Consider the following 24,053-nt stretch of genomic DNA (forward strand, 5'->3'; position numbering starts at 1 on the left):
GAGCACTTTTTATCTGCATAATGAGGAAATAGGACAAATAGCGAGAATAAGCCGGTGTACAGCTGAAAACTGTCTATATGTACAGGAAAATATTGTGGTTTCATCTACACAAAATAACAGAAGAAGTGAAAATTCAGAATTGTCTACCAGCTCACACAATGTCATTCCAGATGGGAGGGGTGCAAGGGCAAGATTTCCAGGATATGCATGTTTGAAAAGTGGTGCCACAAAAATGATGTCATTTCCTGCTGTCAGCATCTCTTCAGCTGGTGTTTTTACCACGTCCTTTAGCGGAGGGGGAGCCCTAAAAACCCTAAAGAAATTGAACTGTGGCACCCGCTGTTTTCAATGCTATGAGGAGGAAGAGATGACATAAAAACAAGACTGCCACCTGCTGTGCCTTTGGACACTAGCTTTTGTTCCACATTAATATTAGCACCCATCCTTTCCATCACAAATGTAATGTTGCTCAGGGAACCGGCTGGAAATGGAGCAGCCTATAAAAATGTAGGCTGTGCTGTTAATTTCAGTACAAACTGGCAAATGTTTAAAATAATAATACTAATAATCATTTAACCTTGATACTCAAAGGAATCACATACTGATGTGATTAGCCGTATTTGTTTATTTATTTAATAACCCCCCCCCCAAAAAAAAAAAAAAAAAACTTTCATCATTCACTTTGAATAACAAATTATTTTGATCCACACCTAGAAAGAATATCACACTTTTCCCCAAAATAATGTGTCACCTTATTTCCCACTTTTTCTCTTCTTAGACTAGAACAAACTAATGGTGCGTTACTTTTTTCCCCGACCAAACATGCGGGTTTCATGTAGGCTACATTGGGTGAAAGGCTGAGGAATTTGTGTTTGTTGCTTTAATTTATGAATGCTTGTTTTTACCATCTTTACTTTCCTGAATTTTGCCTCTAAAAATAAGAATACAGCTTTCACTGTAGCTAAGCAATGACGTATGGTTTTTCAATACTGACCAAAGAGTAGGCTATGACTCGATTGAACAAAGCTTTTAGTCATTTCTTGCAATGGTATCGCTATGCAAAAAGAGAGAAAACAGGCCACCCGAAGAACGTAATTTCCCGTGCGCGCGCATGGAAGCAAGTCTTCTGCAGTCTGCGCGTGGTCACATGCTACTAGTCCGGCGAATGGGAGCCGTAGTCTTCAGCAACATGTCACTATACGGGATACTAGCTAGGAGCTGTGTGACAAGTGCAATATTGAATGAAATTACCATGGAACCGGGTCAAATGGGTTTATTGTAGCGCGATGGTTTTTATTTTAAGCCACTATGATATGGAACACCCTGACCAATGCATTAGGAACGGAAGTGAAGAACCAGGTACGAAATTATTACGGCTAGCCAACTAGCTAACTAGCATGGCAAGCCTATTATTTTTCGAAAGAGACATGAATTCTTGTTTGCTCCTTATCTTTCCAGAGGTATTACAGTTTATTGCACAGTGACAGACGGGTAACCAACCTTTTGGTCCGCGAGGTTACAAAACACTGCACGCTTGATATCCTTACTGTACCTGATTTGACATCCTAAAATAGATGGACACTTGAGGTTATGATAGCTACAGTATGACATTTAGCTGGATAATCAATCATATAGATAACGTAAGCTAACTTGATGCAATTTACAACTTGTTTTCGCCGACTGCCTATTCCCTGTGGTATTTTATTGTTTTAAATCTGGGCAACGCTAATCGATATCGACAAACTAACAGACCGTTATGGCATGCATCTATAGCACGCTGCTGCCGAGCATTGTGCCTACCTAGGATCAGATATTCTATTTTGTAGCTATTCTGCTTTATATGCTACTGTAACTGTAAGTCAGCGGTAGTGCGCTATTAATATTGTTGTCGACACGCTTACTAAACGTACATTATACACAATTGCTAATAGCCTATCCATTATACTGTATAGAATAAAAACTGTTGGCCGTATATGTATTTTCTTTTTTGGGTACTAATTTAGATTATTGGTACATTAAGTAATAAATAACATCAAATACGAATACTATTTTCACGTTATCGAAAAGCCTGCGTGACTGTGTGCACTCGCTCGGTGTGTGCTGTATCAACCTCTTTGATGCGATGGGTGTTTGAACATCAGACATGAAAGACGTCTTTAACCCTATTTAGAGATGAGAGCTTATTTTAAGTCCAAGAGCAGCTACTCAGTATCAGTAAGCAGAACGAATGTTAAACAAGCGTTTGTAATACTGTTACGCCTTACAAGCTATTTAGGGTTGTTTCTGTAAATCCCAATTCGCAACACAAGCACACAAAATAACAAATTACCTGCATAAATGTACAAGAAGCACAAAATATTGGGATGGCAGGTATGTCATCCCACCAAGTTATGGCTTGGTGGGGCTGCATGTTACAAAATTACACCAGGAAACTGAATCTTTTGAGTCAACCAAGTTTAGATTACTTAGCTATAGCTATCCTGTCATACTGAAACAACTGCCACAACATATCACATAATAGACAATGCAGTTACAAAATATCACTTCATAGACAATTCAGTTACAAAATATCACTTCATAGACAATTCAGTTACAAAATATCACTTCATAGACAATGCAGTTACCCTGGATGATGCCACTGGAAGTTGAAAGTTCTGTTTATGTAGTGCATTATAAATTGATTTGTTTAATTCTGCCGTGTGGTATGAAAAATGTGTTCAAAATTAGGCCTAAATGTAAATATTGAATTGTGGTAAAGCAAACAGAGCTGTATACTGGATACGCACCATCTCAATGGACTGCTCGGAGCTTGTAAATTAAATCCATTTGGGAGAACACACCTATGCTAATGTGACTCCTTTCCCCCCTAAGGTATAGGTAGCTATGGCATTTTATCTAGGGCCTATAAACTCAACTCGGTTCAGTAAGTACGAGGATTTAGGTTTTCCATATTGACCTTTATTGATGAAGCCGGTTTACCCTCTGAACTTTTGACTGAACTGTACAGTACTTTGAGAAGTATTACCAATATGTATATATTCAATCACTTGGTGACCTACAGATAAACAACCCAGGGGTATTCTCTACGGGTTTGAGATCTCTGTGATTGTACAGTCTGAGTCAACTGCCTGACTCACCATGTCTTTTTCACTTTCAAAAGGTTTAGCTGCTCTCTCGTTGTTTATGGATTACATGATTACCGTATGGCGTGAAAAATACTTTTTACGTGTAATTATTTTGATGCTGTACATTCAGTGGTCAAGTGGTATTATCTTAAACTCTAATGCTTTAAAAGGTAAGGCACCGTAGAGAAGAGTATCTTGGCAACACACGCAGCATTTTCCCAAGGAAAGGCTGACGAGTGATATTTAGGCCTACTGCATGCAAACATTGCTCTCATTAACAAGCACATAGCTGACATCATTTAACAGGTCTTAACTAGCCAGCTGTCATCTTCACCAGAGCTGAATTAATTTACTTGTAATCTGTTAATGAGAATTTAAGATCCTACCACTAAGCTTGTTTTTTGAAAATTAATTGGTAGCATCACACCCACGATGCAATATTATAGAACACAGGCACTTATGTGCTGGAGGTATAGGGAATAAGTGAAATTCAAATATTTAAGTTCAGCTCAATGTTACAGTATGTTGAAAAGACTGCCTGCATCCTTTTAGACTGTATAATAAACACAAATGAACATACTTGAATAAATAGATCAGCAAGGCAAGGAACACTGCTGTTCTTTATTGTTCAGTTATAGACAGTGGTATGGTTGTAGCTACATTATTACAGGTTGTCAAGTATGTTAGACCTTTTCACACTGACCTCTTCCTGATCATCTGACTAGTATATTCAGCATGGCAGAACTCATCTGAAGGGATGCTATGCCACAATATGTTGACAAATTTAGAAGTTGCTGTGAACTGTGCTCTTACAGAAATAATGTGTATGGAACTGCAATAAATAGTTTTACTGGCATTGACTCTTCTCATGTTGAGAGACAACAGCATCAGATTCCAAATGCAATTTCAATACCTAGAATCAACTCTAGACCCTTTGGTAGCTTTATTTTGAATGAACTAATGATGCAGAAATACACAACCGATCAATTAATAGCAGCCAATTACTTTTGACTCCCCTAAAATGGGGGGCTGTATAAAAATGACTGTAACTCCTACATGGATCATCTGATGTAGATGCAAATACCCTTAAATTAAAGCGAACAGTTTGCACTTTAACCCAATATTCACTGTTTTATTTAAAATGAAATGTGCTGAAGTACAAAGCCAAAACAATAAAACTTGTGTCAATGCCCCAATACTTTTGCACTTAACTGCATATTTAGCATATAATAGCTAACCACCTATACTGAATGTATGCAGTATTATGCAATATATTTGAAATAGTGGATTTTAGTTGGTATTATACTGTGGCACATGCATAATATGCCATGATTGCTAACATAAAAAAACAAATTTGTGTGGTTCTAAAAGACTGTGGAGCTTTATTTTAGTGATGAAACAAATAAGTGCTTGGTGCAGATATCATCCATTTACGTGTTGTAAAATTAGTAATCTTCACTTTTTACTGGTCCGTTCAGATGTAATTCTGGAGTAATTGGATTAACTGGGTAATCCTGGAGGAGTCAGAAATAGCTGTGTAATTTCTTGTTCCCAGGCCACATGTGTACCACTTAAGACCAGCAGAGAGTAAAGGGGGAGTCATCTGTGTGCTCTGCTCTCTCCACCCCTTCCCTCAGCACACAACACTCTCAGTGCAGGTAGCAGAACAACAACCTTGTCACTCGCCTGGTGGGTCTATGGTGGAATAGATAACAGAACCAAAAAGATAGAAACTGTGCTTGCTTAATGCAACACAAGACAATAGGTATGGAGAGTGTGTGGGTCCATAAGGTCTTAGCTCATTTTAATTCAGCTAAGATAATTTAATTATTCTGTACATTTAATTCCTCCCCACGTGACTTGGATATGGTTTCATGTTGGATTGTGAAGAAGATAATGATGGGTAGTTTCTTCAGGCTGTTATTGGTAAGTTCATTTTTTGTGTAAAAAATCTAAAATATTTCCCTGCATAAATAGTTAGTCAGCTTTTATAAAGGGAAATGTAGCACTGTATACTGTAGAACAAATTCAAAGGCTGAATTCATGGCGAGCATTCTAGATGACAGGTACTTGAAAAGGCTTATGATAAGAATGGATTTGTGTGTAACTGGTGCCTTGTGGCAAGATTCATGTGTAGGTCACAAGGTCACAGGTAAAATACATGGATGGTGCATTTAGTGAATACTCTAGACACAGCAAACTAATAGAGTAAGCAATGTGTGAACAATGGCAGCCATATCCATGCTCATTTATTCACAAGCCCAGTGGGTGATGCTTACATTCTACTCTCCGATTAAGCCATTCTCTCTCTCTCTCTCTCTCTCGCTCTCTCTCCCTCTCTCTCTCTCTCTCTCTCTCTCTCTCCTCCCTCCCTCTCTCCTCCTTTCTCCCTCCCTCCCTGCCTCTCTCTCTCTCTCTCTCTCTCACATACACACACACATACAGACATAGTGGGATGCTCACATTAGTATTAAAAAAAATGGCTACACAAACATTTTTTTGAAAAGACATGGAACTATTGAACACACTGCTCACATATGGTCAGATACACAATGATTTGGTCTTAAAATAGTGTTCCACTGGGTAGCAGTCAATTCCTTAAGTAGAAACAAATAACTGCTTTAATTAAAGGCTTCTCTATCACACATCGCTGGTTATGAAACAAAGGTCAGAGATCAGGCTTTTTACGATAATGCATGAACATACAGCAGGTGCCGAATGACTCCGTTTCAATTCCCAGTTCTCAGTGAGTGCAAAATCCAGAGTGAATGGAAGGTTTCAGATGTGTTTGGCTGTTGTGAACACGGTGTTACTGCAGTATCAGTTTGTAAGAAGTGTAACATTACCTTACAATGTAAATGAGTCTGAAAATACTGTCCCTGCAGTCACAGCATTCTAACCTTACTCTATGAATTAAACATGTCTTCTCTAAGGAATGTTAATTTTGACTCAAAACAATTTACTTACCTACCAGTATCTTACTAAGGTCATTGCAGTACTTTAAAAAATTGTATTTTACTATATTGAAAACAGCCAAACTAAGGTATTATCAAATATGTTTATTATCTGTTCTGCCTAAGCAAGGATGTTCATATACTTATACTAATTCACACCAACCAGAAGAAGAGAGAACTAGAAGAGCAAATTAATGGGTAAGGTATCATTCTTGCTGTACATGAATTGATGATATAGGGCAGTATTCTTTCTTTATAATTTTTTTTAAAGCCGTGCACAATCCTTATTAACACAGCATGTGCAACAAAGGAAAGAATCCAGGAGCAGAGTTTCAGTTTTTGACCTGTGTAATGACAGTCACCGCTTGATGACCGTTGTAGTGTTTACCAGTAATATGAGATGTTAACAGTTGGTCCTTGGTATGCAGGCATCCCCAGTGTTGAACTGGCACATGCAAAGCACTGTGTAACCTACTCTCACAACACATATGAATCGTGTTTTTAAATGAAGATATGTTGCTTAACATTAGTACAATGGACAGGACAGGGGATTAGGTGGTCGTGTGAATAATTGAAGAAGCAGCGGAACGGTAGCATCTTCCAGTGGGGAAACGTGACGTGATCACTTGCATAGTTATCCTGTTCAGCTTAGGAATTACTCTGTGAGTATCACACTGCTATTATAACACTTGCTGAAATTTACCAATTTGTTGGTGTGTGTGTGTGCATTTGTGTGTAAATTTGCTACTCGGTTACTACAACAATTCCTTAACCACATAATATATTTTTATATTCGTAAACTACATTTTTGCTGTAATTCTGCATTGGTTTTGTGGGTGTGTACAAATTGTGTGTGAATTTGCTAGTTTTCTTGAACCACGCAAAACACTGTACCGTTTAAAAAATAACAGCTCATCATTTTCTGCAGCAGTAAGGAGGCCACGCCCATTGCCTGACAATTGATTGGCCAGGCTGCGGGATTAATACGGCAGCCTGTGACACGGCAATTCACTTTCTACCTTTCTGTCTCCCAGGGGTTCCGTGCCGGGCAACGGACACCTCCCTCTGCTCCGCCTGCTGTTTATTTTAGCCTGGGGGCTGAGTTTTGTCTCGGCTCCCCTTGTGACTCCTGTCTCTGCATGATGTTTGCTCTCGATTGGCAGGCTGTGCCATGGCGGCGGGTGTGAGTCTGCTGAGTGACCCGCCTCACTCCACCACTGGAGCCAGCAGTGGGGAATACAGCGCAGACATGGACATGGATGCCCCAGGTAGGGTGTTACTCTGTTGGGAACAGTGGTCCTTTTCCTAGACTGACTTTAAGGCTGTCTATTAAGGGCAGCTGAAGGACACTGTGGGCTATTGAAAGGTGACCATATGGCACGGGGACACATTAGTTTACATCTGTGTATGTTATCATAATTGCTGAAATCAAAGGCGTTTAGATGAAAAAGAAAAACATGAAAAATAGATACATGATGCAAAAACACAATAAAAACCCTTAAATAATGCTTATATTGCTGACAGTACAGGGTAACAGAGGTTTCATATATTACAAATTCACAGCTTTCAATAAAGCACAGACATCCTAATATTGATTGATGCCACTAAACTATAATACCTGATAAATAATTCATACAAAAGTATTTTTGATGTAATTTTTTCTGCAGCGGAATAGGTGCCTTTAATTGGAAGGGTTCTAGGAAAGACGAAGTGATAACAAAATGCAATTATGTTATCTCCCACATAAATCAGCTTGAAGACTATTTACAATTAGCTTTTTTGGTCAGAGAGAATCAAATTCCATGTGTCTGATATCATGAATATTTCCAAAAATGATCATAAATCCTTATCTTCAACTTACTGGCATTAAGAAAGGCTGTGGTTTAGGTATTCCGGAGTGTACTTCAAATGTAATTCAGCCTGTATGGGTTACACCAAGAATGTTTATACATTCCTACATCTTGGACTGTTAAGTCTTACAAGTTTCTTTTTAATGTTGCATGAAGACCAATATCAGTTGAACACTTGCAAGTGGTTACAAATTAATGTCTGCACAGGGTGAAATGTAGCTCAGGTGTGAAACGATAGATGTAGCAAAAAGCAAGTGTGTTTAATTCCCGTGTGTGCACAGCTGTTTTGGAGAAATGGATTAGAAAATACAATTAATTTTGATTCTCAGATTATGCAGTATGTTAGTGTTGTGAAAATACGTACGTCATTCAGGGAGGGCAGATTACACAGTAGATAATATTGTGTTTTTTTTTCAAAAAAAGGTAGATGATCTCAGCTCACTCGTGTGTTCAGAAAGAGACACCACACAGCCTCCCACTGGTGGCTTTGGAGCTGGTTGCCATGGAGATATTTCAAGCGCAACTGATAAACCAATGGATTGCATTGGTCCCTCGTAGCACTTTTGTACCACCGGGCTATTGTACTTGGATGATTCACTGTTTGTGGAGAGTCATTCAGTGTGCACCTCAGACTCGGTAGGCAGCGCTGACGGAACGGCAGGCGCTCTCCGCACGAGATGCAGCGCCGCGGTCGAAGGTCCCTGGCCGGGGAGATCCTGAGCGGTTTCACGAAAATGCGTCGCCACTCCGCCTCGGACGTCCTCCTCAAAGTCCTCCAGAGGAGGCGCAGCTCCGCGGTGGAGATTCTCTCCTCCTCGACTCAGAGGGTTATGGTTGCTGTCAGTATGGTGGAAGCCCACATAGACGGAAGAGGAAGGAAATGTAAATGCTGCTGTGAAAATCTTTTGTTTGGTGCTGGTCCTGTGGCCCTGGCAAAATAAATGGCTTGGCCCTCATGATCCTGTGCTGCAGATTGATTGCATAAGTTTAAAGGTTGCTGTCTGTGAGAAATTATGAGTCATCGAATACGAAGGTCGAGAGATGGTCATATACCACTGCAGGCGTGCTGTTGCTAGGACACAAGGGCACGGGAACTTACCCAAAATTGTGTGGACGGGAAAGAAATGTGGATGGGACTTGAAAGGGCAGAGTGGGGGTGGGAGGTGTAGCAATGGGGCATTGTGTGTTCTTGTACATTTTTGCATGCTTCTGATTTCCTCCGCCCTCCTCCCGCCTGCAGTGAGCAGCAGGGTCCCCACTGCCAAGTACACCAAGGTCGGGGAGACTCTGAGGCACGTCATCCCCGGCCACATGCAGTGCTCCATGGCGTGTGGAGGCAGAGCCTGCAAGTACGAGAACCCGTCCCGGTGGAGCAGCGAGGAGCAGGCTGTCAAGGGCCTGTACTCTTCCTGGTAAGGAGCTACCACACTGTCACGAAATAGCTAGCCTCTGTCAGGGCTTGCTTGAGTTATTTATTTATTTACTTATTTATTTCACGTTAATACTGGCTTACCTTAAAAAACTGCTGGATTATGAATTTCCAATTGACGAGCAAACATAGCCTGCACATGTTTGATCTCGCTTCTGTGAACAGATTAGGGCTTGGTAGTTTATTTTCATTGGTTCCCATGCAGAAAAAAATCCAAGTAGTATATTTTAGTAGGGTATATTTTTATGTGTATTGATTTCAGACTATAATAACTGAGTAAATAAACACGTTAGTCAAGTTTTCGACTGTGCATAAGTGATATGATATTTACCCATCCTAACACTGTTCATTTCAGGATTACAGACAACTTGCTGGCTATGGCAAGGCCTTCTACAGAAATCATTGAAAAATACAACATAATCGACCAGTTTCAAAGGTAAAAATACCATATAATTTTTCACTTCATATTTGATTTGTAGCAAGAAAATAATTGCACTGCCTGATGATCCAGTAAATAAATTTTTAAAAATAATTCTTGTTTGCTAGAGTAATTGAAACGCAGAAATGTGTGACCTGTCCAGCAGCACACAGTATTAACCGGCCGGGGTGAGGGAGGCTAGCGGAAGAGTCTGGCACTGTGGCAGACGGCTCTGAGAAGGGGAGAGGCTTGTGTGGATGCAGGAGTGGCGATGATAAACTGATGGTGACAGTGCCTCTGCACAGGTGCGGCCTGAGGACAGTAATTAACCTGCAGCGCCCAGGAGAGCATGCCAGCTGTGGCAACCCCCTGGAGCAGGAGAGCGGCTTCACATACCGACCAGAGACCTTCATGGAGGCAGGCAGTGAGTCACATCCTTCCTCACTGTTCCTCCATACTAATTATTAGCTGGGCTCTAATGGATTCCCTAGAGTGGAAGGTAATTGTTTTCCACCAGCGAACGGTCAAAAAGATTGCGTAAGGGGTCTCTTAACGCAGCTCTACTTGATCGGGACCTTGTGCATAACTGTAAATTACATTCCTTGCTCTCGGTTTAAAATCCCTCAGTTGTGCTCCCTATCAGTGGCCATATGTGCGTGTGCACATTCCTCCTGTTCTGTTTTTAAAAGCAGATCGAGGTCTAATTCAGCCATTTTTCTCTCAGTTTATTTTTACAATTTTGGTTGGAAGGACTACGGCGTGGCTTCTCTCACAACAATCCTGGACATGGTGAAGGTGATGTCATTTGCAATCCAGGAAGGAAAGATGGCCGTACACTGCCATGCTGGGCTTGGAAGGACAGGTTATGAAACACTGATAATACAAGTGCTTTGATACGAAGCTTCATGCATTAATTTCATAACCCTATTAATCTGTTTTTTTGATCATTTATTTTATGATGTACAGTGTAAAATCAGCATTGCCATTTTCTTAAGAAATATCAATTTGATAATATTTGATAATTGTTTTTCTTTTTTGTGTTTTGTGCAGGTGTGTTACTGGCCTGTTATTTAGTGTTTACTACAAGGATGAGTGCTGACCAGGCCATTTTATTTGTGCGAGCGAAAAGGCCAAACTCGATCCAGACCAGAGGGCAGCTGCTGTGTGTGAGGGAGTTTGCACAGTTCCTGGTCCCCCTGCAAAATGTGTTCTCCTGCAGCGAGCCCAAAGCCAACCCCGTCACCTTGGCGCAGTACCTGACCCGCCAGCGCCACCTGCTGCACGGGTACGAGGCACGGCAGCTGAAAAACGTGCCAAAGATCGTGCACCTCGTCTGCAAGCTGCTGCTGGACGTAGCGGAGGACCGGCTGGTCGTTGAGGATGAGATCCTGGAGATACCCGACCTCACAGCAGAGGTGGAGAAAACCGTCTCTCAGCAAGCTCTCCAGCAGCTGGGCAAAGAGATGATGGGGAAGGGCATCACCGTGCCCTCTCCGCAGCCGCCCTGCCTGCAGAAAGTACCCTCGATGCCAGCCCATGACGCCCATGATGCAGTGCTCTCTAGCGATCATGACCTGGACCCTCTGTGGAACAGGCAAAATGCCGGGTCTGTGAACCCTCGACCGCGTCTCTGGAAGAGCCTCAGCTACAGCGAATCTGACCTACTACGCCTGGGGGAGGGGCAGGGCCTGGCCCTCGGGAAGGGCGAGCCCTTTGCCAACGCACTGGGCAAGCAGTGCCTGTCTCAGGAGAACCTGCCAGAGGCCCACCAAGCCTCCAGGTCACCTGTCCCTCCCTCGCCCTCCGACTTGGCCAGCCCCGTCTGGGAGCAGAAGAAATCGGGGTCACCTCTGCTCAGCAGGAGAAGGCCCCTGAGGCATGGCCAGCGCAGCCTATCTCTGGGCTCCTCAGAGACCAGGAACACCGGCGAGAGTGAGCCCACCCTGCCCTCTATCATTCTGCCGGCAGAGCTCCCCCTGGATGCCCGAAGGCTGCTGGTGGCTCAAGCTCTAACAGTGGATTTGGACAAGTATGGGGAGGAGTACAAACACAAGGTCGCAAACTGGCAGGTATGGCTCTCCATAGAAATACTCAGGTAAAAGATGCCTCCATAAAGCTTTGCTTCAGGCTTTCATTTTCAGATTGCTCCAACTGCACAAGATTGTTGCCTTGTACAATGTACATCTTTCTGTGACAAAGTAGGTCCATCTGAAACACCAGTGTATTGACATGAAAATAATGCAACTATAATGGAATGAGGTCTGAGTAAAATCATACTGCAAATCATAGAGAGTAACACAGTATACAGGTTACCCCACTATTAGCCACATAGGGTGTGCTAGATGGCTTCTCCAGTGTGGGTCCTCAGGTACAGATAAGCTGCTGGGATAATCTAGTTTTAGAGTATATGAAGTGGGATAGACACCATGCCTGCTCTTCCAGACAGAGCTGAACTCCAGAGAAGGAACCTGGGAGAGACTATGCACGGAGAAAGACCCCCGTGTGCTGGCTGGGCTGATGTGGTCCTGGCTGGAGCAGCTGAGAGAACCTGTTATCACCAAGGAGGACATCCAGGCCCTGGATAGCAGTCGACAAACCCAGCAGCCAGCCCTTAACTCAATAGACAAGGTAAGCTAGGGTTCACAAACTAAAGCTATTCTTGTACTTCTGTTAGTGTGTTGTTTATATTGTTTTGTATGTTTGTTTATGAAACACATGAATACTAAGTATGAATGGCTAAAGTAAGCATGCAACCCAGAGGCTGTTAGTGTGCTCCCCAGGTGCGATGCTGGTATCTAAAGCTACCCCAGGTATCTAAATGTGTGCCATTCAAAAAAATTAAGTTATTCAAGTTACCCCAGATAAATGCATCTATTAAGCAAATACATAATGTAATGATAACACGCACACAGAGTTGTGGTTCTCTTTGATCATCCTGCCTTCATTAATCTGATTGGGCTTTCTTCTAACTTTCTGGTCTGACTGTGCTGGCCACTCACTTCAAATATATATGCTTTCCTGGGGCTTTATGACCAACTGGTGGTTAGTAATTTATTGTTCATACATCCCTTTACACAAACTGATCATGTGAACCGGAGTGCATGAGACAAAAAAACTCACAAGCAATACACTATATAGCCCTTCACATACCCCAAAGTTTTCTCTCTTTTAAAAATCATATTGTATGGCTGTGTATAACAGCTCAAGTAGCGTGCACAGAGGTGCAAATACTGGCGGAAGCTCTAACACCTGTATATGTTCAAGGGAAATTTTATGTTGTGTTCATAACACAAAGTCCACTGTTCTCCTCTGTATAATCCAGAGCTCCAGGCAGACACTGGTGTGTACCCTTCATTGTATGGCACATTTACTGACAATACCTGAGGAGGTGGAGGATGCTTTTCTTCATCGGACAATAAAAGCATTCACCAAGGTACTTTTTCTTTTCTCCTACTTTATTCCATTGTACAGCATTGACCTGAAAGGCACTAAAGTTAATGGTTCACTTTTTTTTTAACCAGATCATATCAGAGTCCGAAGATGAGTTGGACGTGTATAGGACACTGAAAGAGATCCTGAAACCGGTCTTACATGAAATGAGAAGGAAAGCAATAGAGGAACCAGACACACCATGTTACTGCATACAGCTTCCATAACGCCCACCCCCCCACACTGGATCAGTCAACTGGAGGGTCAAAGGAGGATAAAGCAAAATAGTTGCAATATCCACTTTATATTTCATACAGAACATTGTTTCAATACAGAATTTGGGAATAGATCAAGACCTATTTATTTTCCTCTGCTGCTACTTGTATTTCCTTTTTTATATTGTTGCTGTTTTAAAGAATATATCTTAAGACGTGATGTGATCTCTGCATCAAGCTGTTATTGTTTAAAACTACTTGTATTTTTTTTTTAACTGCCATATGTTTTTGTGCCATGACGCAAATTTAATTGATTTGTCCTTAAATGTTTCTACGGTGTCTTTTGGAAAGTCATCTTGATGTGTTTTCAATACTAATTAGGTGTATTATTAATGTACTGTATATGTTCAGTTTCTATTTAATATATTTTACTGTTCGTAAGTCATTGACAGTCACGTGTAAAAGAAAGGATCCTCATTTGATGAGCAACATCATGGACAAGCAGGGCTATCACAGTGAACACAGGAAGTACCTCTTTCTCTATACTATTATTTAAACCAAAAACATTTTCACTGTGCAAAACTGCCCTGTCAAATATTTTAAATATTTTATTTATTGAATTGTTTTTGAATGAAATTTTAACTTAAGTGACTACTTTAGAAAAAGCATCTGAGAAAGCAAATAAATGCAAATTTTGCCTTTAGGGTTTGACATGATCTGTTTATAAGATCTGTACTAGTTAGATTGAAATGCAAGACTCCTGTAAAACTTGTAAAATAACTTGTTGACTGATTAACAGCATTATCTAAAAATGTTATCTTAAAGCAGCATTACATTTTGTCGTACCTCATCGGTTATAACAAATTAGACAAAAAGTAATTTTGCTTTTTTGAAATTTTTGTACTGATGTTTTTTTTTTAGGTATGACTATGGTTTAGAACTTTTCCCTTAGACTGAACTTATCAATAGATAAATATATGATTGTATCTTCTTGATGTTTATGTATATTGGAAAGTATGGGTTGGCTATAAAGAAAGCACTATGGATCATTGACCACTGTAGCCTTTGAGAACCCTGGGTTCTGTTGCTGACCTCAATCTTGATGATGAGAAGGAAAACCGTTGCAGTGTGCATCTGGTGAAGGTCCAGACAAAGCACACAGCAACCCTAAAAGAATTAACGGAAGTGAACTGTTCACACTTATCATGCGAAGGCTTTTTTATATGCCCTTGTCTGCCTGAATTTCAGATGTCGTGATGACATTTTATGTTACATATTTCTTTTCAGATGCACACATTCAAAGATTATATTTTTCATCATTGCATTCCTTGGTGATACATTAAATGTTGTTGATGTGGAAATCAAATGTCCCTTGTTCTTGCCTGTTCTTGTTTGTGGTGCAAATATCCTTATATTGGAAGAATTTTATATCACTTATATATAAGGTTAAGCTTCTGTTTTTAAGCTGCAACTAGTATGGTGAGTTCACCGTTTTCTTTTTGCATGCATGTTATATTTATTTGTGATGTATGAGGCTACTGTATTTTCACACCCCATTAAGGCATGCCGTATTGAATATTCAAATTGTGATTTCCTTGCAAATAAATAGGCCTACTGTTAATATGATCCTAAATAAACACACCAAGAGGTTAGAAAGTCTCAAGCATAGATAAGCACAGATGTTTATGACATATTAAAGTGGCTAATAAATCGTGTAGCCACAGTGGCACTTGGGCACAATTGATCTATGTTGCATAACCAGTTCAAATGATAATTAATGTAAAACAGGCAAAGTAGGGAGTCATGAAAAAATGTGGTGTGGGCTAATTTGAAGTGACACACTCAAGCACATGTGCCCGCTGCCGGAGTCTTCCCTTTGAGGTCCGCCATGATCCAAATCTTTAATTAGCCTAAATAAGCACGGAGATCAAGATATAGTCCTAGTGTAGCATTGTTTCCCTAAGTGTTCTGGCTACTCGAAACTGCACGACTTAACAAATAATACTTGAAAATAGAGATCCTTCTGTGTACAGTAGGCCTAATTGGTATTCACTTAAATGTTTAATAGAAATACATTGGCTACAAAATGGTTTTAAGAAGTTCATTTGGTAGGACTATCTTAGTAGGCCTATATTACTAATGTAACTGTGACCGGACTGTAGTCCATAGAAAACTATTTGCTTGCGGTTAGTATTTAATTTAGAAAATATGAAGGGGCTGGTCGGATTCATTTTTGGTTCGCAGCAGTGTGAAGTTTTGGGAAGCACAGCACCATCTGGTGTGTACTAAGCATGCCGATATTCCAAGCTAAATCTCATTCTTTCATTCTAAATTCACGACTCTGAAAATGCACTCCACGTGGACTACTCTTCAAGTTTTATTTTTTGTGCTTTTTTAAGGAATTGCTAATTTGTATGAAAAAAATAACAATCAATGAAAAAACAACCTATGAATCATACGCTGAAATGAGTTCAATTTTCCTAGAATTGTTGCATGTCCAAATCACGCTGCGTTTGTTAAAATAAGTTATCTATTCTAAAGAAACTGGCATTTTTCACGACGAATGAATCTGTATGGTTATCTAACCTAACCCGTTTTCACAAATGTTAATGTTAGATGGATATTTTAGCACAGTATAGCCAGAATATTGGGAATGTGCAAGCACATGTACCCTTGGCTTTGCTCTAAAATGTTGAGAAAGGAGCACAATATGTGCAGTGAATACATTCATCCGGGTACTTCCATCTCCGGGTTACTGTACTACAGTACAGAGAAAGGAAGCAGCAGCGGCGGCAGCAGGTAAGTGAGGGCGAGCCAAATATGTCTGAAAATATGCAGAAAAAAATAACTTAAATTCTACCGCATTATAATAAATGTTCGCTACGGACGTTATAATGGAAGAAGAGAGTTTGGCGAAAGTCATCGAAAAACAAGCAGACACAGCCACACTGTAGTTAGCTAGCTACCAGTCTAGTTTAACGCAGTTAAATAGCTAATGTTTGTTAGCGCAACCTTATAAATCTGTATCGAGGCTTCAAAATTCAGGTAGCGTTACATATTAAAAACGGGAATAGGAATGTTAAATACTTCAGCTAGCAAATTAATAGTAGCTAACTAATCATTTAAATTATTAGCCATGTCGGTTTGAAAACCGCCATTTTTTCAGAATATGGTAGCGGGGATACTGTTAGCTTTCTGCTGAAGGAAACTTTAGAAGATATTTTAAATGTGCTCCCTGCGTGCTCTTCAGCAATTTTGTATTATGCGATGATGGTGAATAAATGGAATTCGCTTGCTAGCAATCTTGTATAGAAGTACTAACCGGAGGGAAATGCATCGCGTGCCGAGGGTTAGCTAGCAATCTAGACAGCTAGCTAGGTGTTGCCATGCCTATGTAATGAGAACCAGTTGGTAAATTATCGTTACTTTGTTGGTGTAAATTAGACTAGATAATGTTCTGAAAAATGTTAATTAATATTAATATTTAGTTTAGTTATCTAGTTGACTATATGCGCTACCCTAGTGTTACATAGCTATCATTTAGTCTATTAGAGTAATGTTCTAGCTTGCCAATTATTTGGCTGTGAATCGGCATCCTAGGTAAGCCTTTTAAAAACGTAGCGGGTAGGCAAACTAACTAGTGCTTATAATAAGTTATATCTGGTTATTTGTATAACATTCGATATATTTTGCACATGGATATAATGCCATGCTGTTAGCAGCGTTCCTGGCGCATGATCCGTTTGAGCTGCTCGTATTTTCCGGCTGGTTGTTGTCGCCTCTTTTTTTCAAGCTTGTTAGACAAGTTCGAGTAAAGCATTTTATTCTATTGCATATAATTTGATTGCTGCAAAACGCCATTTTCGCAACTAGGTAACATTAGCGGGACTAAGTTTAGTTCCAATTACGTACGGTAGCTAAAGGAATCACTGTGAGTGATGGAATCTTGTTGCATGGACTATGTGGCTAGCTATACGTGCGCTAGGTAACTATTCCGTATGCTAGCTTCATAGTATACCTAAACTAACAAGCTACATTGTGAAATAATTATGGCCGTTATTTTTATTAACTACTAACGTAGCTAGCTGCAGGTCAAAAGTATTTTTGTTGCGTTTCCCTGAATCACAATCACAGCTGCCCACGTTACGAGTTCTTTTTGTTTTTTGTATTTTTTGAGCAGTCACATTTACTGATCCTGCCGTTTCACAACCTACACGAGGATGAACGTCCTTCTTTTTGGCCCCCTCATTGGTTAAAAATAGTTTCGGCGCTCCAGTTTGGTACAGGGCCCTGTCAATCAATACTTGAGGCGTCACTTCCTCCATCAAGCTCGTATGAGTGGGAGACCTTGGCCTTGTAAGGCTGTGTTGGAGGGGGAAGGGAAGAGTAGTGACAACAAAATTCTTAGCTGTGTTGCAACACCTAACGGGAATAATATACGTAAAATTAAAATAGACCATATCACCTTATTACTAAATTTAGTGCGTAGTAATGATACCAAGGTGCATGCACGTATTTAGTGTCGTCCTGATTCAGTAGCTTGCTCACAAGTAATTTGCATTCCTCTTGCGTCTGTAACGCGAAGAAGCGCAATACTCGTCCCCTTTTCCACCACACGACCCCTTCTACCCTCAACAAGTTCCTGCTCCTTTGTTTGAAATACCACTAGCTTGCTAACTTAGGTAGGAAACAACGTAGCCTTTTGTCTCGTGGCATCAGCTCTTATACGCTGAACATATCACCTATCATCAACTGTGCTACGCTGAACATACAGACATGCAACGTTAGCTAACTTAGCTAGCTTGATGATAATAGGTCACCACTGTTAACGAGCTATAACGAGTTGGAATATAATTGAGTCAATGGCCTATGCTCCGAAGGAAGGCTGCTGTGATCTAAGTGCTCAGCATTTGCCACTAGTCGTTTTAATACATGTAGCTTAAACATGGCTTTTATGTCCGGTTGTCACATTCACGTTTGAGAATAAGTAATACTCGTGGCACTTGTATATGGCATGTTAGACCCTGACTTTAGAAACAGCGTATTAATAGTTAATTTTAAAAAAGGCATCAGCATTTTATGGAATGTGGGAGTTTTTTTTCCACCAAATTGCATGTTATGGTGTGAAAATATTACCTGTTGGCCTGTTCGTTTCACAAGTATTCAAAAAGTTTTACATGAACAGATTCAGAAAATAGTGCAGATCTTTCTTGATCATTCATATATGACAGTGATTTTGAAGTAAGATTTGACATTTAGTTGTCAGGGCCTAGAATTGAGTCTTGCTCTTTTAGAGATACAACCTGTCAGTCTTCACCTCACTAACTGTGTTTTTGTGCTGAATTTTCTTGTGCAGCTGTGAACAATCCTTAAAATGTTGGAGGTGTGAATTGTAATGCAAGGAACAATGTAATTCTGATTTTGATGAAGCTTGTGCTGAAATTTGAAGATTACTGGACAGTGCGAATTAGATTATGTTTTTATAGTGTTTTAATGTGTTGTTCGTGGTGTTTGATTAAATAATTTGTCCTTTTACGAAAAGTAATGTTAAGTATTGATCATTAACTTCTGTATCAACATATGCACTTTATAGTCAGTAGGATTTTTGACAGGGATAGTTTTTTCTTTACTGTATCTTACAGGAAGATGTTTTAATCCATGTTACAGAGGGTTATGATTTTTAGCTCTCTTCAGAGATGGTTTGCCTTGTAACTGTAACCTGGTAAGTAATGATGTAAAATGTGATTACACATAAGGAAGATAAGAAGGCTACATGCCTCGAGCTTGCAAGCACAGAAGTGGGTTATGTCCTTAGGCTTAATCTTTCTGTTGCCAGAATTATCTTAATATTTATATGCCCTGCATCCTCCAGGATCCTAACCTTGGCTGTACACAAGGAGGGCGAAAGATAGACCCCTACAGTGGTCTTGTCTATGGTTTGTTTCATTTTCGTTTGTTTTATTTCTATTACTCTCATGTTTGCATTGCAATCAAGTGTGATTGGAAGTTACTTTAAATAATACTGATGTAGTGCCAGTATATTACAGTCTGTGCAATCCCTTGATTTCATAACTACCTTTTTCCTTAGGTTAACACTGTAAGTGTTTTCATTGATTTAGTCAGTTAAAGGATAAACGGTTAAAAAATAAATAAATCAAAGACATGTCAAAACAATATCCATGATAATAATAGGTTATGCATGACCAACTGGTATTTATGGTAGAAAGTGTTTTTACATGGTACTTTAGCACAAGCTTCAGATGACCTTACAGGCACAAGTTAGTCCAAGTCTACTGAAGATGAAGTGTGAAATGGAAGGCAAATTATATTGTTTTAATGTAAGTGTTATGGAGTACACTTGCACATATCACATCATTCACAAATTAGGCTGGTATTGTAAATATAACAAGAGCTGTTTCAGGAACATCATGGGACAGAGGATGAAAAATTAAAAGTTAATGTCTCACTTTTAAAATAAAACTCGTTATCAAAGAACATACGATGTGAAAGTGATTCCCCCCCCCACTGTTGATGTCTGGCTCCTTTTCATGCTTGCCACGAATTAGCCTGGCTGATTTTACGAGAGTCTCCCGTGGGGGGCTTGTGTGAGGAGGGACAGATTTATGACACCGTGGTTACATTGCTCATCCTCTGACGCAGTCTGACTCAATCAATGGGGGATGCACCAGCGGGTTCCATTTACAGGCAGGTCCGTACGCTACCAAACAGGGACTATCGGGTTTCAGTGGTGAGTACCCAAATGTGCAGAGGAGTGCTCGTGATATCAGAAAAAGGAAATAAAAATGGTGGGAAGAAATGGCTGCCGTTTCTGCCGCTGCCGTCTGAACGGCTGCACTCTGCCAAGGGCCCCTGTTAGATTCTTTATTGAGCTGCGTGGTCCTTTATTGAGCTAATCTAATGGAGGCCCAGTGCCAGCGCCTCAGCGCTTCTCTGGTCCTGTCCCTCTGCCAGTTTCCCTTTCATTTTTCTGTGCTTGGGGATATTTCGGACCAACCGCTCGCTCCCATCTGTGTTGCGGGATGCCGAAATGCCCCCGTCGGAGGTGAAACGCCCTGTTTGCCATTCGATGCTAACGCTTGCTAGTACGGGTTCACGGAAGCCGATCTGGGATAGCTGCCAAGCCCAGGCAGAATATGAACGATTGGCTAAAGAAAAAAAAAGAAAAATCATTCTTCGTATTTGCTCTAAAGAGCAGGGCAGTTGGTGAATGAGCGCATGCATGTTGTTTTTCTTTTACAAGTGTCCATGTGGTCCTTAAGGCTTGAGCTCACCTTATTTGAAAGACTGACTTGTGTGCTTTAGCATATTAACGTGGCTGAATAAAGGCTCATTTTGTGAGGGAATTAGCATGCATCAGAAGGGCACGTCTTTTCATGAAGTCTTTGTGCAAAGATGTTCGTCCTGGCTCAGATTTAGATCAGGGCTGAAGAGAAAACACTCAAAGCAGGTATTACAGTTAGCTAGCAATCTTGTTAGTTTCCTAAGAGGTAATTCTGTTCACTTATTTCAGTCTGTTACATTGTGTGCAGAAATTCTCACTGCTTTTTATTTTTCTTCCTTGCACAGGAACAGATGAAGGGGATTCCAAATTTTGCCCAACAACAACCACCCCAGTTTTTGGGCAAACCTTTAGTAAAGGAGTACAGTTAGGCTCACTTTTTCAATATATTGTTTGATTACAGTTTCAAATAGAAAAGCCTATTTTTTATCAGCAGTGTACTGATTCTGTAATGAGAGTGACTAAGAATTAATGAAGTGCGGATGACATATTACTTAAGCCTAAAAAGCTAAAGCAATGACCTGGGAATGGTATTTGCTCCTGCTCATAGCCTAACGCTTTCTTTACTTATTCACAATACTGTATAAACCTGTGCACATTGAAAGCAGACAGTCTATAAACAGACAAAATGGCGTCCGAGTCAAAAACAGCATTAAACTACAACGGCAGAGCAGTGTTTCTGCGGAAGCTTTGTTCCTGTGCACACTGCGCCTGTGCCCTTTAAAGCTGAAGAAAGAAAGTGATAGAGAGAAGCAGAGGCAAATTGTGAAGTCATGGCTAATCTTGACTGAGGAGCCAGGGAGCTGCCAAGGCAGGGGCACAATAACAACATGGCTTCCTTGGCGCAGTGAGAGTGCCAGTGGCAGGACCGGTCTTGCCATTTCACCGTGCTGCACAGTGCTTTTTCAGGAGCTGGGAAACAATCTGGACCAAAAAGCCAACCGCAGGCGAATGCGGAAAGCAGCGGTTTTCTTCTGCCCGGCTTATTTTCTTTTTAAATTGCAGCTAATTAAATACATAGTCTTAATGTTTTAAATTGCCATTCTTAACGTAGTATTATCAATTAAGTGGTGTTTAGGATAGTCAGTACACCCGTTGACGGTATTCCGTTTCTTTTGCAGTTAACCCTTTCTGTTTGTCACAGTTGCTGTGAATGAATGAAGCAGATGGTTTTTGGCTTAGTCATTTAAAAAAGAACCCTTACTGGAACTTCACACAGTTTAAAACATTTTTGTATTTATATTTATAGTATAATATATTATTAATAATAATAATAATAATAATTAAAACTTTATTGTTCACATATTGTAGTAATTTACACTACAACTGATTGATTGGGTAACACTGCAAATGATGTGTTTCTATTGTTATGTAGCATATGTGATGCTTACTTTTTTCCTGACAGGTAGAGAGAAGCCAGTTGCACTGTGGGATGAGGTAGTAGGTTGTATAGTTTTAGGGTCACACCCACACTGGGAGATAACTATACAACCTACTGTCTTTCTCAAAGAGCCACAAATTCTTCTGAATCATCACCACCTACAAAGAATCGCATTGTGCAACGGACTTTTTTATTTTACATTTTAAATTAAATTTTTAGGAATGCCATGTGGATAAAGCTGACCTTTTCTACAAGGTTGGCACTGATCAGCAAGATGCAATGAGTGGGAATGCTTTGGATAAATGATTCATGTCTCATTGACTCATTTATTCCTTGCTCAGATGAATTTTCAGAAATACTTCCAAATGCTCAGCCAGTGTGAGGTAGTAGATTGTATAGTTGTGGGGTAGTGATTTTTACCCTGTTTGGAAGATAACTATACAATCTATTGCCTTCCCTGAGGAGCAGAAAAGCACCACTTCTGTGTCATTTTACGGACTTGTTTTTAAGCTTGTGAATATTCCTTTTTCCTGTTGTCAATATCAGTTAAGTGTTTGCTGGAGGCACATTTCCTGCATGCAGTAAAGAAGTGAGAGCATGAGAAAAGATGGGTGTGCGCTTCAGATATGACTTCAATTCAGTTTGGATTATTGTGTAAACCTGTACCTGAGTGACCCTCCCCTTTGCAAAGCCAGGCTGCCTCTGGCTTGGCAGGACCCAGCTGTCCAGTAAACATGCTTTTTCACAGCCCACAAAACCAGCCTTCATTGAGGCTGACCTCAGGCCAGTACTCGCTTTTGTGCGCCTGCGTGTGTGGGTGTGTAATGCAATTGGTTGAGAACAGCATTTGGCCTTGAAATAAACGTAGCCGTAGCAGGATAGAACTGGTCACTATCGATAGGTGTTCATCTGGTCAAGATTATAAAGTGCATACTGAATGAGCTTCACAGTTCAAGACCATGGGCATTCTGGGAGAAAAAGTACCCTCGGGGCTCCTGGGTAGAGGTAGCAGATTGCATAGTTGTAGGGCAGGGATTTTGCCCCAGTGGAGATAACTATACAACCTGCTGCCTTTCTTAGGGCTTCACAATCACAGCACATTTGTGTTCTCCCTCTCCACAACGGAAACACGAGAAACGCTAGCGCATTGACGACACGCTCATTCAGAGTAAAATATCCAGAGAGATGGGCCACCGTCAATATCATTTATCAAATGCATTAATGTGTACATGGTTATTTAAGTGTTAGGCATAAAGAACGCATTTATCTGCTTTCAGACCCATTGTAAAATGGGTTTGCTGGGATAGGAAGACCTCTGAAGGTTTGTCATGATATACTTCTGCATGTTTGGGTGATGTCCATTCAGTCTATAGGGTCATCTTGGCCATATGTGAGCAGGCAGCATGACCTGCTGGTTACATACTTTAATTTTCAAACAACAGCTTCAGAACGCACTTTTGGAAGTCAGTTGACCAGACTGTTATGTGGGTTAGGCTGTACAGCAGTTGATTGGTTGTAAATGACAACCAGCAGTTTGTTTTGGTAACAAAGAACTGATGTCCATCCAGTGATTTATTTAATTTAGGACACTCATTCAGAGCACGTTTCTTGAACTTCTCATGTCTGTTTATACATTTTAATGTTTGCATTTTTTTGTCATTCCAGAATTGTTAAGAATCTTATTTTCTTTCAATAAAGAACTGTAAAACTCACTTCACTGTCTTGTCTTGCTGTTCAGGTTTTTGATTAAATTAAACATTCATTAAAAAGTTATGCATTATGTGTCTCTATATATGTACATTATAACAGGCTACTATAAATTATGCAGGCTTGCACACATTTTAAAGTGAGTTGTGTAAAGAGACAATTTAAAGACTCATGAAGAGTATGTCAGAATTTCAGGTTGTAGACACAGAGACTTGTGTTCGTCTACCCTTCAGACAGTTTTCAGA

At 40.4% G+C, this 24,053-nt stretch overlaps 1 protein-coding gene and 1 long non-coding RNA gene across 2 annotated transcripts; both read left to right on the top strand.

Annotated features, from left to right (window-relative positions):
• The first annotated feature begins 1,136 nt into the window (after positions 1 to 1,136).
• ptpdc1a (protein tyrosine phosphatase domain containing 1a) lies at positions 1,137 to 14,786 on the top strand. The gene is made up of 10 exons (XM_064305320.1): positions 1,137 to 1,359; positions 7,243 to 7,347; positions 9,170 to 9,341; positions 9,714 to 9,794; positions 10,082 to 10,200; positions 10,501 to 10,638; positions 10,827 to 11,845; positions 12,219 to 12,404; positions 13,099 to 13,209; positions 13,298 to 14,786. The coding sequence occupies exons 1-10, from the start codon at positions 1,242 to 1,244 to the stop codon at positions 13,430 to 13,432; spliced, it is 2,184 nt and encodes a 727-aa protein (XP_064161390.1). The 5' UTR covers positions 1,137 to 1,241; the 3' UTR covers positions 13,433 to 14,786.
• Positions 14,787 to 15,905: 1,119 nt separating this feature from the next.
• LOC135238030 (uncharacterized) lies at positions 15,906 to 23,813 on the top strand. Its single transcript, XR_010324997.1, has 2 exons — positions 15,906 to 18,102; positions 19,293 to 23,813. It is a non-coding gene; the product is annotated as an uncharacterized LOC135238030 (long non-coding RNA).
• The last annotated feature ends 240 nt before the right edge of the window (positions 23,814 to 24,053 follow it).

This window comes from Anguilla rostrata, chromosome 13 (assembly GCF_018555375.3).
Source record: "Anguilla rostrata isolate EN2019 chromosome 13, ASM1855537v3, whole genome shotgun sequence".
Classification (NCBI taxonomy): Eukaryota; Metazoa; Chordata; class Actinopteri; order Anguilliformes; family Anguillidae; genus Anguilla; species Anguilla rostrata.

Coding starts and splice junctions, on each gene's coding strand:
- ptpdc1a (XM_064305320.1), top strand. CDS start 1,242: ATGAAATTACCATGGAACCGGGTCAAATGGGTTTATTGTAGCGCGATG. Junction 1,360..7,242: donor GAACGGAAGTGAAGAACCAG/GTACGAAATTAT, acceptor CTCGATTGGCAG/GCTGTGCCATGGCGGCGGGT. Junction 13,210..13,297: donor CAATAAAAGCATTCACCAAG/GTACTTTTTCTT, acceptor TTTTTTAACCAG/ATCATATCAGAGTCCGAAGA.